The sequence below is a fragment of the Lepisma saccharinum genome, chromosome 19 (assembly GCF_977018435.1).
Source record: "Lepisma saccharinum chromosome 19, izLepSacc3.1, whole genome shotgun sequence".
Classification (NCBI taxonomy): domain Eukaryota; kingdom Metazoa; phylum Arthropoda; class Insecta; order Zygentoma; family Lepismatidae; genus Lepisma; species Lepisma saccharinum.
This window is the reverse complement of record NC_139247.1, coordinates 14,638,736-14,655,043: the sequence shown is the minus strand read 5'-3', so window position 1 is coordinate 14,655,043 and position 16,308 is coordinate 14,638,736. Positions and strand designations below refer to the sequence as shown.

The window sequence follows — 16,308 nt, the reverse complement described above, 5'->3', positions numbered from 1 at the left end:
TCATGTTCGGGGAAGACGAGAAAATGTTTATTTTTTCTTAGTTGTTGTGGGTACGCAGTGAGTACCTTGCGTATCCTGAATGCACGCCGCTGATATGTATATATGCCCAGGCCGGGATTCGAACCCGTGTCCCCTAGCATCTTAACGCGATGAGCTAACCACTCCGCCACGGGGGCCGGCAGAGTCTTCACTGATTTCTAATCCTGATCTGAATGATATATTCGTCCACAAATGAAACGATTGATTGCTTATTCACATCATAAATTGTCATTAGCATTAGTGCATTAACTCCTGGAGGAGATTTCTACGCACGCGCCAAAGCCGCGAGCGAGAGTATTGATTCGACGGAAGATGTCCCTGCCTGCCATCTACAGGCGAAAGAAGGAACCAAGAAGGAACTGCCGTTTACCTCTGTCCAGTGTAATCGAAGGCGCCAGCGAGTAAGTGCCGCGTCCCGTATCGCTCACCACCATGCCGGCTGAAAAGGGCAAGTACTCCGAGGTGCCCTTGAAGGGCAACGACGCCAAGAAAGATGACGACGACGCGATCTGCCTCAAGCCCAAAATGAGTCTCCTCAACGGGATAACCGTCATCGTCGGGAGCATAATCGGTTCCGGGATTTTCGTGTCCCCAACGGGGGTGATCAAAGAGACTGGAAGCGTCAATATGGCCCTGGTGGTATGGTTATCATCCGGCATATTTTCCATGGTAGGCGCTTACTGTTACGCCGAGCTGGGGTGCATGATCACCAAAACCGGGGCCGACTATGCCTACATCATGGAGTGCTTCGGTCCTTTTCTGGCATTTATTCGACTGTGGATAGAATGCATGATTGTCCGGCCCTGTTCTCAGGCAGTCGTTGCTCTAACATTCAGTCTCTACATTTTGAAACCGTTTTTCCCCGAGTGCGATCCCCCGGACGAAGCTACGAGGCTCCTTGCTGTGTGCTGCATATGTAAGTACCTTGTAGCTATCATATTTTCCACTGTACCTGCATGTTTAAATTCGCACACGTGTATTTGCAGTGTAGCTTACTGTTCACGATGCCAGCGAATGACGTAACAGAATCGTCAATAAGGTTCCGATCGAAAACACAATGCGGAGGACAAACTGCGTCTTTGAACTACAACCTTTGGATATTTATTATTAGTGATCGTCGTAAACAAGCTTGTCGATTTGAAACACGTGCTCTTGTACGATAAAACTCAAAGGTACCGGCTACCAAATTGAGACTTTGCTTGCTACCAACAGATGGCAGTAGCGTAGCAGCCACGAACCGAACATCTTGCTGCACACAGCTGCACGTGGATTTGACATTTGCACGGGTATACTTTACGCTACTTCGATTTTCTCTTTTGAATGGATCTCGTTACATGTTCTTCCCTTTATTTACCAACTGATATTAATGAGTGTAAACGTTCAGGAGAAATTTACTCTCAGCACAACAACACGATCATCTACTCGAACTGGCGATTTTAAAATAAAAATGCCACCTGAATGCACTTTACGTAATAAGGGCAGTCAGTGCTTCTCAACTGCCGGGCCGCGCCACGGTACCGGGCCGTGAATGTTTAATTAGATCCAGTAGTGACAGCAAATTTAAACCTAATTTTTATATTTTTCAACAAGCCGAGATATAATCGAACTCTACACTTCACGATTATGCCATAAGTTCTGTATTTTGGAAAGTGGAAAATGTGAGAATTTTTCGTTCTTGGGAAAATTTGTGATTAATTTGTATAATACTTAAGTTTTGGATCCTGTTGTGGGAACAACAGAATACGATTTTTAAGAACTTGCTTATGATGAAAATAATAAAATTCTAGATAATTTTCGCCTCGTTACAAGTAATTTCAAGTTACATATAACTATTTCATAACGTGGGACAGAAAATAATAAAAGTATATTTATTATTGTTGTTGGGATTGGGGAATCGACTTTTCGAAAAATGAATTTACCGCGTTGCGGTCTAGTATTGGCTGAGAACCACCAAGGTGCGAAATCGTTGCGGAGACTGCGTGGGCGGAAGATAGATGCTAATTTACACACACGTATGAATTATTGTGTGTTAAACATATTTATTATTACATATGAAAGTACATCACTAAATATTTAATATGTATGTGGTTAAATGTATGTATACAATAATCCATTTGTTACTTTTATACGTATGCATGTGAAATTTCTGGAAAGAGTTAATGTAATTTGAATGATGAAATTGTAGCATGATATCTTGAAACTACATACAACGAACAATATTTAGATAACGACCTTTCCAGATTGCCAAAGAATATAAAGTTTAACACAAATAGGCTAATAAGGACTGTATCTAATTGATATTTACAGGTCGATAATGTTCAAAGACGATTAATATGCCTCTCTGCAGAACAGATTAAGGGAGCCCTTTATAAATCATGCTTCATAATGATTCCCTCTAGTTTCCAGTATGCAAGATTTTTACGCACAAAGAAATCAACGAGAATCCAACAACACGATTGTGTTGTGTTATGCAAGGAAAATCGAATTAATTAAATAATAATGGTTACATATGTATTATCTACACTTTGATGAATTGTGTAAACATTTCTAATACATTTCTTTTGTACTTGCTAAAACATTAAAATATGGGTCCCTTAGTCCACCACGGACTCTTATTTCCTTCAAAGGGGAGACCCTTGCATCACTACAGACAATGTTTGCCTACTGGTTACGTTAACCATTTTGCAAAATATTGTGTGAATTGTATTATATTATAGTTGAAATACATGTTTTGATACCTGACAAACAAATAGGAATCCCTTGATTGATCAATGACTTCTTGGATTACAGTGTCATCATTAATATTTCATATTAAGTTTCATAGAAAGAAATTGTTTTAATAGGGCGCAAATAATTTTACGGGGCGCCATGTCATCCTCCTTAACACTTTTTTTCATATAGAACGTTTGGGTCCCAGGGCCGACTCCCGCCACCCCATAGCTATGTCTCTGAACTTGGACTACAGGAGACATTGCGAACGAAGCGAGCAAGAAAATTTTACGAAATGTATTTTTATGTGTATAAAATTTCAAATCGAGGGGTAGGGGCAATTGCCCCTTGCAGGTGCCCTTGGCCGTCTGGAAGAATAATGCAAGGAACACGTAAAAACTAATTCCATCATGCGTATACAATTGTCCTGCTATTCTTAAATTCTCCTGCTATTGTCCTGCTATTCTTAAAGGCCCTGCCCCCCTGCGGTTGCGGCACTGTTATGAGTGTATCTTCATCAATTTTACGTCATCACTCATTGTTGTGATTAGCTAGAAGTGGCAGAAAAACAACGCTAAGTAACAACAATCAAATATCCATTCCCTCTCTCTACCACATGAATCACTATTACCAAAAGGTAGACTTGGGAAACAAAAATGTAAGCAGTTCCAAGTTCATAGCAACACATCCAAGAAAAACATCGAACACATTAGGCACCTGTAATACAAGACTACTCAAAATGTCACAACTGTTCTAGATACTGAAAATTGCGAAATCATTTCCCGAAGTCTGAATCTGGAAGGGAATTTTTCCCCCAATCCTGATAAGACATTATACGGAATCCCACACACCCTAATAAATCACAAAATCAAAAAGTGTCTTTATTATGTTGCTAGAGTAACACATGATGTAATTATAAAGATTAGTGAGAATTCCACGTAGGACTGTGTTCTGTATTTTTCACAGGGGGGCAAACCAGGCTCTCAGTGGGCAGTTGTCCCCCCTGCCCCCTCTAGATACGGGCCTGCTTACTGGCCGTAAGTTACAGCAACAATTATTATTATTATTAAACGTAGGGCTACATTTAAGCTTAGTCTATTTTGCACTGAATATCTAACTCTAAAAAACAGCTTTTTGTCCTACATGAATTAATGTTAAGTATGCAGTTATGCAAATTGTATATAGATATAGCTACAGAATATGGAAATTATTAGTGTATGTAATTTTTTAAAAAACATAAATAGTAGTAGTGGTGGTAATGTAATAATAATAATAGCAGTAACAATAGCAATAATAATAAAATTTATAAATAATAATGAAAGTTTCCATTACTCTGCCCCTTGAGAAAAAAAAAATCCTGCGGGCCCTCTTGTACGTATGTATCATATTTATAAATCACCAAAATAATTCTTTTACCAACTGGTCAAAAATGTTAATAAATTACCAAATAATTGAAATGGTTTTAGTACATATATGTTTTTGCTTCCCATTAATATAAATCATTTAGATTTCATGCTTTTATCTGTCTTGCATTCTCGTTTTATTTTTATCTTAGCGATTAGCCAAAAGTGGCAAAAAAGCGAAGTAAAATAAAGCAAATTAATCGTTTTACTTTTATTCTACATATTGTTAATGGTTTAGATCTGTTAATGATCACTTGAAAAGAAGAGAGAGAGTGGGAAAACATGCAACACTCACATGCATGTTTTTGATATTAACATTAGTACAGTATATTTAAACTCAAAACTAATTGCTTATCTTTGTTGTTATTAATAATAAAAAACTCTCCGCCCCCAGACATTTTTGGTTGGGGGGAATTTTTAGCGCAAGATGTTTGGTGGGGTGAAATCCCCCCTGTCCCCCCAGGATTTTATACCCTATGAACCACCGCAGAAGAATATATATACACGAAGGTCAGTGTTGTGAACGGTTGAAACACCGAAGTCACTCTTCCAAGAAAATATCTGCTAAAAGTTGCTAATTAAAATCTACCTGTAAAAATATATATGTAAAAAAGATCGTGCCATCAAAATTTGGGGATGAGTTTTTCCATGAAATAATATACAATTCAGAATGTATAGATTTTTCTAAAATATGTGTAAAAATAAATTCACACCTTGGCACCATGCTACAATATGTGCGATGAGGCAGGGAGGGGAAATCAAAATATATTTCGCTAGTAATTCATTTACTTTAGCTGGTTCAAAGTTACTTTTGTTTCTATGCGTGCCATATTCAATTCTTTAGGTTAAGAAAAGGAAGATTTAAGGTAGCAGATCAAGTAGTGTTCAGTAAAACTTTAGAAAGTAACTTTCAGTAATATGATAGTAGGGTACATGCTGTCGTAATTAAATCCTTTATGGGGATTATGACATGATGGGGGGGCCTTGGTTTTTGAGGGGGGTGGCACCTATGATTCACGTAATATAATTCTAGATTTCTCGTGGAAATTAAAATGTAAATAATACCTATTGATCAGTGATTTACTTCCATTAAGGTGACTAGTCTGTGAAATCCTTGTCTATGGAGACAATTTACGTTAAAATTTATGTAACTTGTTAGACATTTTCTAATTCTCTTCTTATCAAAGAAACTGATCAGTAACACCAAGTAAATCACAAGTGTACTTTAAAAAGGTGGACAGTTTTGAACTGCCATTTTTTTAGTTGATGTGGAAATACATACCTTAGCCCTATATAAATTATTCATATTAACAGGACGAACTTCACCGCCAAGAGGCAGTACAAATCCGCTACATTTAGTTTTCGTAAACCAGTTAATAAGCGTTTGGTGGCGCGTTGACGCATAGTCATGTCTCAGAATGTTCAGGATTCGAGCTCCAGATTGGGCAAGCATTTAGGGAAAATTCACACCCAAGAGACACTCGACATGCAACACGCGACGCGAGAGTTTCGCACCGAAGAGAAGATGCACGCGACACTTGTTTCTTTGCTCAGTCCGCATGATGGTACCGATATAATTACCTTAATCAGCTTATTAGTCACCCGAAAAAAAACGTAACATGATACATTGTTACATGTAAATCGCGTTTTAAAATTTGTGCAAGTTATTGAAACTCGGGAGATGCATGTTGTGCATGAGAAACGGATAAATAGGCACTGACCTCAAACTATGTACGCTATACTTTCCAGCCTGGATAAACCGAAGACCGAAACGCTAGACAAATGGTTCTCAACCTTCATGTACCGGTATTTTATTTTTTAAGTCAATGCCCTTAGCTCAAGAATTTTCCTCGTAAATACCTTTCCAGTATTTAAGATTGTATGCATGAATTAACACGTTCCCATGAAATTAAATATGGATAAATAAATTCTAGCATGATCAAGAAGAGTAATAATACGTAGTTGGATTACGTGTAGGATTGCTGACAAATATAAAAATATGAATTACGAAGCGGTAAGGTCGTCTCCTTGTAATTAAGTGATCCCGGGTTCGATACCCAGTGGAGGCATATAGTAGAGCAGGTTCCACTTTAAACTGTAGGTCCAGTCCTGATTAGTTTATTTCTGCATCAAACGGACTTAAGGAACGAAAACACAACTCAAATATGGTATTAGGATTGTGTTATTTGTCAACTAATTTCATCAGAACCTTTCGCAAATTAGTATAGTTCATACGAGGGCCCGGCGGTTGAGAAACTATGCACTAGAGTACGTTACCACGTTGACTGATTTACCGGTATTTTGGACTCAAGTGCCTCCATGTGCTAGATTTTTTAAAGTTAAAACAGTCACGCCCTAAATGGCCACAACACGGCCTTTTTACACGATGTTGAGGGCAAATTATAGCCGATAATTGGATCAAAAAACTTGATAAAGCGAATAGAACATTGTGTTTAAATCTTGAAACATTGTACATATCGATACTTTATTGTATGAACAAATTAAAGGTTCAAGGATGTTGTAAGGCCTCCGGTTGGGCTCTCTGAAAATAGCTCATTGGGGTGACGTATTCACTGCGCATTCGCGAACAACAAACTGAGGCAACGCGATATGCATGGTATTGAGAAAACGGCACAGTCCGAGAGGCACGTAAGCGACATGCAACACGTGCAGCTTCAGTGTTTCTTCGGTTCAATCGATTACCGAGTGTTCGCTTGCAAGCGACACGTGTCTCTTGCAGCGTGTCGCATCATGCATGTCGCGTGTCTGTTCGGTGTGAATTCTCCCTTACTCGCAGGCACCACCCCACTTTCCAGGGTTCAACGGACATCGGTGTGTTCAGTGTTGCCACGTTCCGCGTAGATCTTTACTCCGCTGAATAAAAATCTGTATAAAATCGGTTCCGAAATGTGAATTGACAATGATTGACAATTTATTGATATTGCATTTTTATTATTACATGAATACTTAAAAAGATGGTATAATAATACAAATATAACAGCATATATTTATTAGGCTATCTAGTTAGCGTGTACTTAAGATCGGTAAATTTGTACAAAAACAAGAAATTAATGTGAAATAGATTAAGAATTGAATATTTATTCAATAATAAACAACGGATGTTCCTGATTAATATTTAAGCATATTTTCATAAGTGCATAAATCATCTTGGCTACTGTCCTTCAATGCAGAAGGATCCCATTGTGATAATCCTTGCCTTTCAAGTTTATAGAAAATAAATAACCATCGATTATACTAAAAGTACATTTTCATTATTTTATTTTAGTACTTGTTGAGTTTTTCGGGAGGGGGCATACCCCCCCTGCCGGCAATGTGTATGGCAATTTTTATTCTCACCACCTGTTGTTGATTGCAGAAAACGCACAAAGAGTTTCTTACACTACGTGTCTTAATCGCATGACGAAAACGCTAGCAGATACGACGTTAGCTAATTGCTCCGTGAAGCTTGTAGGAAAACGGTCTTATTGCAGACTGATAAGTTTTGACCCTTAACTGCAACGTTACGTTTACCCACGTACTTTCAACCTTACTTCTGTCGCTTTCCATTTTCTAGAAAGCAGTAAAATTAAAATTAAAAGTTGAAAGAGGCAGAATATAAGCTATGTTAATACTTTTTAATACATTGATATGAAAACTGTTTACTATTTGCAATTCATTATTCCTGCGAGCAAGACTGGTTTGGTGCCGTGGAAAAGTGTTCCTTTCCGAGGAACATATCTGTCTGTCCGTCGGCTCTTGTTATCTATCGGCATATGGAACCAGAACTAAAATACACAAAATAAATGATAAACCTGCAAAAAGAAAAATTTTCATTGGTCAGTCCTTGGGCCTATGAGAGGAAAGAATCCCTATCAACTAGATCGTTCGAGACTTGTCGATACGAGACCATAAACGAGATATGTAAACTCGAGACGAGACCAAGACTTAAGGTTCGAGACTTTCAGGCCTCGACGATGACGTAGTGGAATATCGTCGCCCTGTAATGAAGGGGTTTGATACCCGATGGAGATTTTTTAAAAAAAATTAAGTTCACTTTATTCACATATAAGGTTAATCGGGACTTGATCTAGTTTGGATCTGAGCCAGTATGAGAATCCACGGGGTATCGAACCCGAAACTCTTGCTTACAAGGCCACGACGTCAATTTCGATACACATTTGTTTTTCTACAACTAATGCAGATACATATAAAGTTTCCCGTGGAGATCAGCACCACTCTCCGGCCGCCTTTGCCCCCTCAAGTACGCATTGATTCGAGGCTGAATGAGCCGCAGAGCCGCTTTACGCGGGACAAACTGGAAAAATTCCGACCTTAGATGACCCACCCCGGAAATCGAATCCAGGTTTCCCGCTTGGATGTCAGTGCGACAACTAATGTAGATATGAAGATAAAACGAGTGTATTAAAAGACTGCTTAAATCTTAATCCTATGAGAATTTCCCTCATTGGTTAGAAGTTGGATAACCAGTGAATAGCTAATATTTAAATTTTCTTCATTAAATGCTGCAAGAGACTGGAAGTACCGGGTGTCCGAATTGAAACGCCCTAACTTAAAATTCTTATATTAAACATAATATACAGGCAAAAACAGGTGGTAGGTGGTACATGGTAGCTTAGCTGTGGAAATTTTAAATAGGTAATGAATAGTAAGGATTAGTTTATTTTGTATCGTTCCAGGTGGTGAAAAGTGAAACATATCTCGATATGTTAAACAATTTTGCGTTCCCTCAGAACACATCGACATCAAAACCTGCTTTTCCATCAGAATGGAGCACCTCCACACTGACATTTGGCAGTCCGGAACATATTGAATGAGGAATTCCCACAAAAATGGATTGGGAGAGGTGTTCCAATTGCTTGGCCACCCCGGTCGCCTGACATTACTTCTCTGGATTTCTTCCTGTGGGGTATGTTAAGGACACGGTCTATGCAACAAAAGTGACAACTGTGGAACAGCTTCGTGAGAGGATTCGCGGTGCTATTGAGACAGTTACGCCACAGATGCTGCAGGCAACCTGGAGAGAAATTAAGTATCGTCTCGACATTCTCCGTGCTACTCGTGGGACACACATAGAAATTTACTGATTGCACAGACAAAACTCCATACCTATGTGTACTCATTGTTGTATAAATCTTTGGAATGCATTAAATACGTGCGGTACTACAGTCGGTTAAAATTAGGGCGTTGTATTTTCGTAATGCTTCCATGATTTCCACTCACAAACTCGGTGCACTCACTCTCCGCCAACTCGTGAAGCAGTTATGTGCAGTGGAATGATGGAGAAACCTTGAGGTTTCAGCAAGAATTTGCATATTTTATTTGGATACTGCATGGAATGTTACGCACGAGCCAGTTTATGTTGTAATGTGGTGCTTTATGGCTGAACTTGATAGTTATTGGTTACCAGCTGCATTTGTTTCGAGTTTTAACCGATTTCACCCTGGAAACGATACATGTGTGCTGTTGCTTGTAACTGACGACATGTTTTTCAACAATCTTTCTTGGTCAAGGATCACCCTTAAGGCTCGACTGGACCATTGGCAGCAGAATGGAGAATTTTTAAAACTTTTTCTTTCATTCGAAGAACAGCTACGATATTCCAAAATATGAAAAATTGCATACGCTTAGAATTCCTTCTAGAGCAGTGACGTGAATTGTCATGTAGTTTTCTTTTACTGTTGTCTAGATATTATCAAAATTTTCGCGATTACGTAAGTCTATTAAACTTTTGATAATATCTAGACAACAGTAAAAGAAAACTGCATAAAAATTCACGTCAATGCTCTAGATGAAATTCTAAGCAGATGTACGTAATTTTTCATATTTTGGAATATAACAGCGCTTCTTCGAATGGAGATGAAAATTTGAAAAAAAATAATCACCATTCGGTTGTTAAGGATACAGCCGAGCCTTAAGTCTCTTATCATTTTCGGTTTTTGATTTGTAGTGGTTTGAAAATTGTCCTTACCAAAAACCGTGTTGTTTCTTAGCATGTAACATTGTAACAAATCAACATAAACAGAAAATATTTAATTTTTGGTCATTTGTCATGTGATCCTTTAACACACTTTTTCATAAACACTAAATTTTAGTGTTTTACTAAACATGGAAACAAGGCTTAATAGCGTTACAATATTTTTCAGCTAAATTTGTTATTCTAATGTGCCACATTTTTTACTAAATTTATGATTTGAGATGAAGTGCCCCATTTGTGATAGAAGTATCTAATGCAAATGTGAATTGCTGAGAGAGCAGCTGGTACGTACTGTAGTTCTGTAAGAAAGACGGACTCCCTGCCCCCCCCCCCCCATAAATACGTTCTTGATGCGTGAGTAATAGTGCAGTGTGGCATAAGAAACAGGAGGTTGTTCATTGAAAAGAAGGGCGCATTCTCCCGCAGTATTCTGTATCTCTCAACGCAAGGGTCTTGTGCGGTCCTTCTAACCTAATCACGCACATGTGCACTGTTAGACCTAAGCGTAATTATAGGTCAGGAATTGTCAGGTTAGGATGGCCAGGTTTAGAGTTCTTAGAAATTACTTTTGGAGTGGAAGCGGGTGTGCCTCGCACTGCAAGCGGCACCCCCACTCCTCTCCTGCTTACTGGCCTTGAGGTTCTGTGTGCCTGCTCCAGAGCTTAATGGTTTTTAATCAACGGTTACTTTGGGAGGGAGTACAGGCTCCCAGAGAATGATGCTAACCACATCACCTCTAGTGTAACCGAGATTCAGAATGTGTTGTATCCACATCCTCTTCCAAGCCTTTCATTGTATGGTGCACCGCCCTCCGTGGCGGAGTGGTTAGCACAGGACACTACGACGCCAGAGGTCCTGGGTTCGAATCTTTCGTCTGCACATGAGTGTGAGTGTCCCTTCATCAATTTCATGGCGTGATCACTCATCCTCAGCGTCGCGATTAGCCAAAAGTTGCATAAAAAAGCTGATATAAAGCAAATCATTCTATCGGTCAATTATAGCACCGTGCAATGCGCAGTTCGCAGATTACAGCGAGAGCCAACTTGCTAAATTAATTATCTTCAAGTCATAAGAAACGTCAGACTGAAGTATTTTTGCTTGGGCTATATATACACTACTTGTTCCTCAATGGGAACTATTCACTGCGGTTATGAAATGCTTTCCGTTTGCAATAAATGGTTCACGGAAAACGTACTGGCGCGTTTTTATTGTGGATGGGATTATGCAAATACTGTAGTTTTTAAACTTAACGATGGTAATTAATTTCGACACAATTTCGTAGCTTGTTTGTCAGTTGTCACTTATTTTTCTCTTTAGTGCCTGCACTTTGAAGCATTGAAAAACTTGGTTGGAAAGAAAACTTGCTTCGATTAGCGTCCGAACATTAGGAGTTAATGAAAATTTATAATATTTTCTAATCCTAATATTGCGATGAGTGCATTTTTAAATAATAATGTAAAATTGACACATTTTACGAAAAAAATGTTTTCTTAATGATTTCATGAGTACATAATTCTCAATTTTGTAATCAATACCAACCAATACACTTCTTAACTACACATGATTTCAGTTATACTTTTCAGACGAGCCAATTTTTCTCGAAGTTTTCTTTTCTCGAAGTTGGAACAGTCAAACGTTTTGAAATAAAATTAAACCAGTAGACTCTATAACAAATGTATTACTCGCATTAGTCCATTGTACTGATATTAATGAAAATACTCGACAGAATGTGGCTGGCCCCAGTACTTTGCTGATTGTAGCTTCAGTCTTTGTTCTAGCACAACACTTTTTTTTGCAATGTCTGAATCAAAATAAATTTCACTGTTGAGCTTTGAAGTGCAGTCCATAGACTTGTAACTTCATTTCTCTTTGTTCAACTGAATCACGTATGGTGTTAATTCAAATTATGAGACGCTCAAATTGTAGAACATTTGTGATTTTTTCCCAAATTCCTCCCGGACGCCGGACATGATGCTAAAATGTAGGATACGTCCGGGAAAAAGAGGACGTCTAAATTTACACAATTGTAATAGAAGAAAGGTTACTCAATTTAACATTATCATAAGTTCCTTCAGTCTTTCTTGTAAAATGCGAAGTATTTAAAACGAATATTTGTGAATGCAGTTCTTGGTGCCGAATGAGAGAAACTATGTTTGTAGTGAGGTTCCCTAAGATTGTGTAACATAAGTTCGACATTTCAGGGTTGTTTAAGGTCCAGGAACCCATAGATTCTAATGGGTTCTATTGGGTTTCGCAACTGGACCGGAACTTTTTTTCTCGCACAATTTAAATTTGGGCCAAGTTGCGTATTGTTTCATTGAAAAACTGTTCCCAGGCCGTCTTTAAATTGATCCGGAAAAAGGTCCCTGGCCCGAATTGCAGATAAATAGGTTCTTTACGGTCCAGAACCCATTTACGCTTGCTGATTTTTCTCTCCTGGACCGGAATTGAATTTATTTAAAATTCCTGGACCTTTAACAACCCTGCTGTATTTCTCCCCATCTCTGAGGTGGTCTCTGTAGACCGTTTGAACTTTATTGTTCTAAAGAGAGCGAAGGGCCATTTTAACCTGACTAAAGCCGGAGAAACGCAACAATCTGCTCTTTTTAGCCGCTGGACATCCTCCTAAATCATTATCAGCTCTTTCAAAAACAGTAAACGTCCAAGGTACGTGTTGTGTAAACGTCCCCTCCGTCGCCACTTTTATGGCGCACATTTCACCTCGCTTCCATGATCGTTTTCAGTGCACATTCCACGTGGTCAGTGCTCCGCAGTGTTGCCATCCACTTGCCATCAATATCCCTGAGAGCAACACACCGGAACTCTGTTCTGGCAAATAATTTTGGTGCCTGAACTCGGTGCTACGACATTGGGCATTCATTTTATTTAATACACTATACAAAAGTCCATCCTTTGTTACATTAATTCTTGCAAACGATTGATGAAGAGAAGGTTTTGTACTAACATTGGTCCTTGTCAGTAAGCGAGCAGTCAGTAGACGCCAGGCATTAAAGTTTAAATAATGTAATTGTTTCTACATGATTTCATTCACCTCAATTCCTGGTAATTTACAAATGGAAGTAAATATTTTATTCATGAGTTATAAGTTACGAATATTCACTATTTCCGGAAATATATATATTTTGGCAAGTACTATTAGTTTACGATGTAAATGAGAATCTAATTTCCAAATATAACAGACGTGACAAATCTTGTGTTTATACCAACAGTTCCGCCATGCCAGGAACCGGCGCGGAGACAGCCTTTATGGCAGTGACCCTCTGTTGCCGCGTCTACCTGCGAAGGAACTCGCGGTCAAACAGCCAATTAGGCCCACCGCTTTAGCAAGAGCCGACAACGTTAAAATTCCCCCTCCACAAAGCAGCCAGTAGGGAAGCAGGACTATGTCAAAATAACCGTTCTGCTCTGTGATTGCACACCTGTTAGTACGGCGGCGGAATTATAGGTATATTTACTTTGAATGCAATAATAAAAATAATAATAAACATTGCTATTTTAATACGCATGTATTATTATTATTATTGGTAGTAGTAGTAGTTACTTGTCTATTCATTTATGTTTTGACGGAAACCAATGTTGGAACAAATTTGCTAAATGAAAATTATCCAGATGGATATCTATTTCTTGTTCTTGTTCAAAATAAAAGGTCGTCGGCATGGACTATTGTAAAATACCTGTCATCAGATTTGGTGCTCACATTGATAATCGGCCTGCTGACGCCAGGAGTTCTGGCAGTATATTTATAAGGTTGGGATTGCTGCCTCAACACTTTTGTTTTTAGAAGTATGACCTTTAGGTAGTGACTATTAAGGTAACGTCGTAAAATAATAATAAACATTTATTTTTATGTAACAAACTATCAACAGTTACTACACTGTTGGAATTACGTATAGCCTACGTCATTTCTGTAACACGGTGCAGACCCAGTCATACAATGTAGCTTTCATCAGGTCATAATATGGTTAATAGTGTTGATTACAAGGATTTGTCAGATTGTTCGTTGTCTATTTCGAAAATGTTAAAATTACATTTATTTTAAATGAAACATTACTCTAGCATAAAGCATATCATCCCAATATTAAACTACCTACCATTTTTTTTTTAAATTGAAATTTTCTCTTCAATTTTCGAGCAAAACGAACAGTGAAAGTGGTACCATTCATGGGTTTCACGATGTGCTCATGGCGGTCAACTTGATAAATTAAAGTACTTCCTCCCTCCACCAGCTTTCAGTGGTTTCGCACCCTGACTATAATGCGGTTGGTAACAATAGGTCTGTATTGTTGGCTGGTATCACGGAGGGACTTACTTGGAAGTCCCTTATTGCCCCATTCCTGCAGGAGAACGGTCACGTGAAGGGGGTCTCACTTATCGCACAACAATTGAGCAACCTTGTGTTCTGACGTCACTGGAGAAAGCTTTTCAATTTTAGGCTAAATGCGTACGTTGTTAGGTTAGGCTACCTATGTTTAGTTCTCTTAGCCTAAATAATAATTTTTTATTGTATTTATGCTAATGGAACTTAACCTAACCTCGTATGCATTCCTCGTCTGACGTCAGAACACAAGGTAGTAAGACTGTTGTGCGACGTCACGAAAGATAACGGATTGGATCGAGGGGGGCCGTGTGAGCCCCTGCTCCGGACTATGGAATAATTGACAGTGCATGCCTTTCTCTTATCATTAATGAAAAGGATTTTTTGTAGATCGCTGTTCGGTGTTGTTGCAATGGGAGTACATTCTTTTGCCCTGTGGAATGTGTCCGTGATATTGGGTTCATTGTGAATCTTCGAGGCTCTTTGGAATTTAGCACTTTGAGTGAGAGACTTCAAGCGCTCATGAGGAATGTTATCAAAGCTTCCGGTGAAAATAAATCGACTGGAATTGTATATGTATAAAAAAGTGCAATGGCTTGCTTGCGCGAAAGAAGTGCTTTGCATAACGTGGTATACTCTATAACCAAAATACAAAGTGGATTTGAACATGCGAAATTTAGCACACGCATTTAAGTTTTGAAAGGGACCATTCTGAATTATTCGCACCTGTAGTGAGACGTTCTAAGGTTTTGCTTCGGTGTACATTTGTAGCTTATTATTAGGGACTTCGATTTTTTGGCGTTAATTTTTTTCCAAAAGTTGTTATTTTTCTTACTTTTTGGTGTTAGTTCTCCCCAAATCAGCGTTTTTATTTTAGCACACTCTCCTACCAAATATGCCTAAAAGCAGGGGTATAAAAAACTAAAAAGAAATCAGACGTCAGCCCCTTTTTCTCAGGAGCCTGTTTTTTTTTTTTTTTTTTTTAACTGTCTGAGAAAGCCATGAATCCAACCAAATAAGATAAAGCTGCACATTTTGAAACACAAACTTGAAACATTTAATTTATTAATTAATATAATATTGGATTAAAATAATTAATTCTTGCGCCGGAGTGACCTTCCTGAAGAAGGCTCAATCCGCAACAGCATGAATAATTATGTAATATAGCTTAATATATGGCAGACTCGACCATAACACTGCAGATTTTAAAATTCGGTACAACAATTTGTAATGGGATGTTATGCAGAAAACACACAAACATGAAGAAATAAATACATGTAGCTGCTCGTTGCTTAAAAGAAAAGGCAATGGGGAATTTCCGTAGATGAACTCTTAAATATTAAAAATAGCTATACAGTGTGTTTCCGTGACCTTGATTCAAATTGGCAGGGTGGATGAAGACTGACGCAAGTACCGATTTGAGATAAGGAACCCCGGTGCGGAAAAACACTATTATAAAGTTATAAGCCAAAACTAGTTGTGGCTGCCGATGAGAGTGGAATATGACGACTGAAAGATGCGGCTCCTAGATTTAATACGGACGTTACTACAGTGTATCGCAGCAGTCTACGACGAAAACGTTACAATAATTGTTCAAAATGGCGACCTCGACAGTGGATTGGACGATGACGTTGTTTCTTGGCCAGCTCGTTCTCCTGATCTGAACCCACTCGATTTTTCTTGTAGGGGTCATGCCAAAAGTATTATATACGAGGCACTCTAGAGAGTGAAGAGGACCTGCTGCCTGTGATATCATCAGAACGACTCCGGGGATGTTCGAATGCGAAAGAGCTTCTTGCAACGCTGTCGTGTCTGCATCGACGCGG

General features: G+C 38.7%; 1 protein-coding gene across 3 annotated transcripts in view; it reads left to right on the top strand.

The window, feature by feature from the left end:
• Positions 1-390: 390 nt before the first annotated feature.
• The window catches only part of LOC146002806 (Y+L amino acid transporter 2), a 346,752-nt gene continuing 330,834 nt past the window's right edge, over positions 391-16,308 (top strand). For all 3 annotated transcript variants that reach the window (XR_014443761.1, XM_083140762.1, XM_083140761.1), the window contains exon 1: positions 391-955. Coding sequence is in view for 2 of the 3 variants with exons in the window: in XM_083140762.1 (XP_082996888.1) it covers positions 472-955 (484 nt within the window). In the remaining variant the exon portion in view is untranslated. The remainder of the gene's footprint in view (positions 956-16,308) is intronic.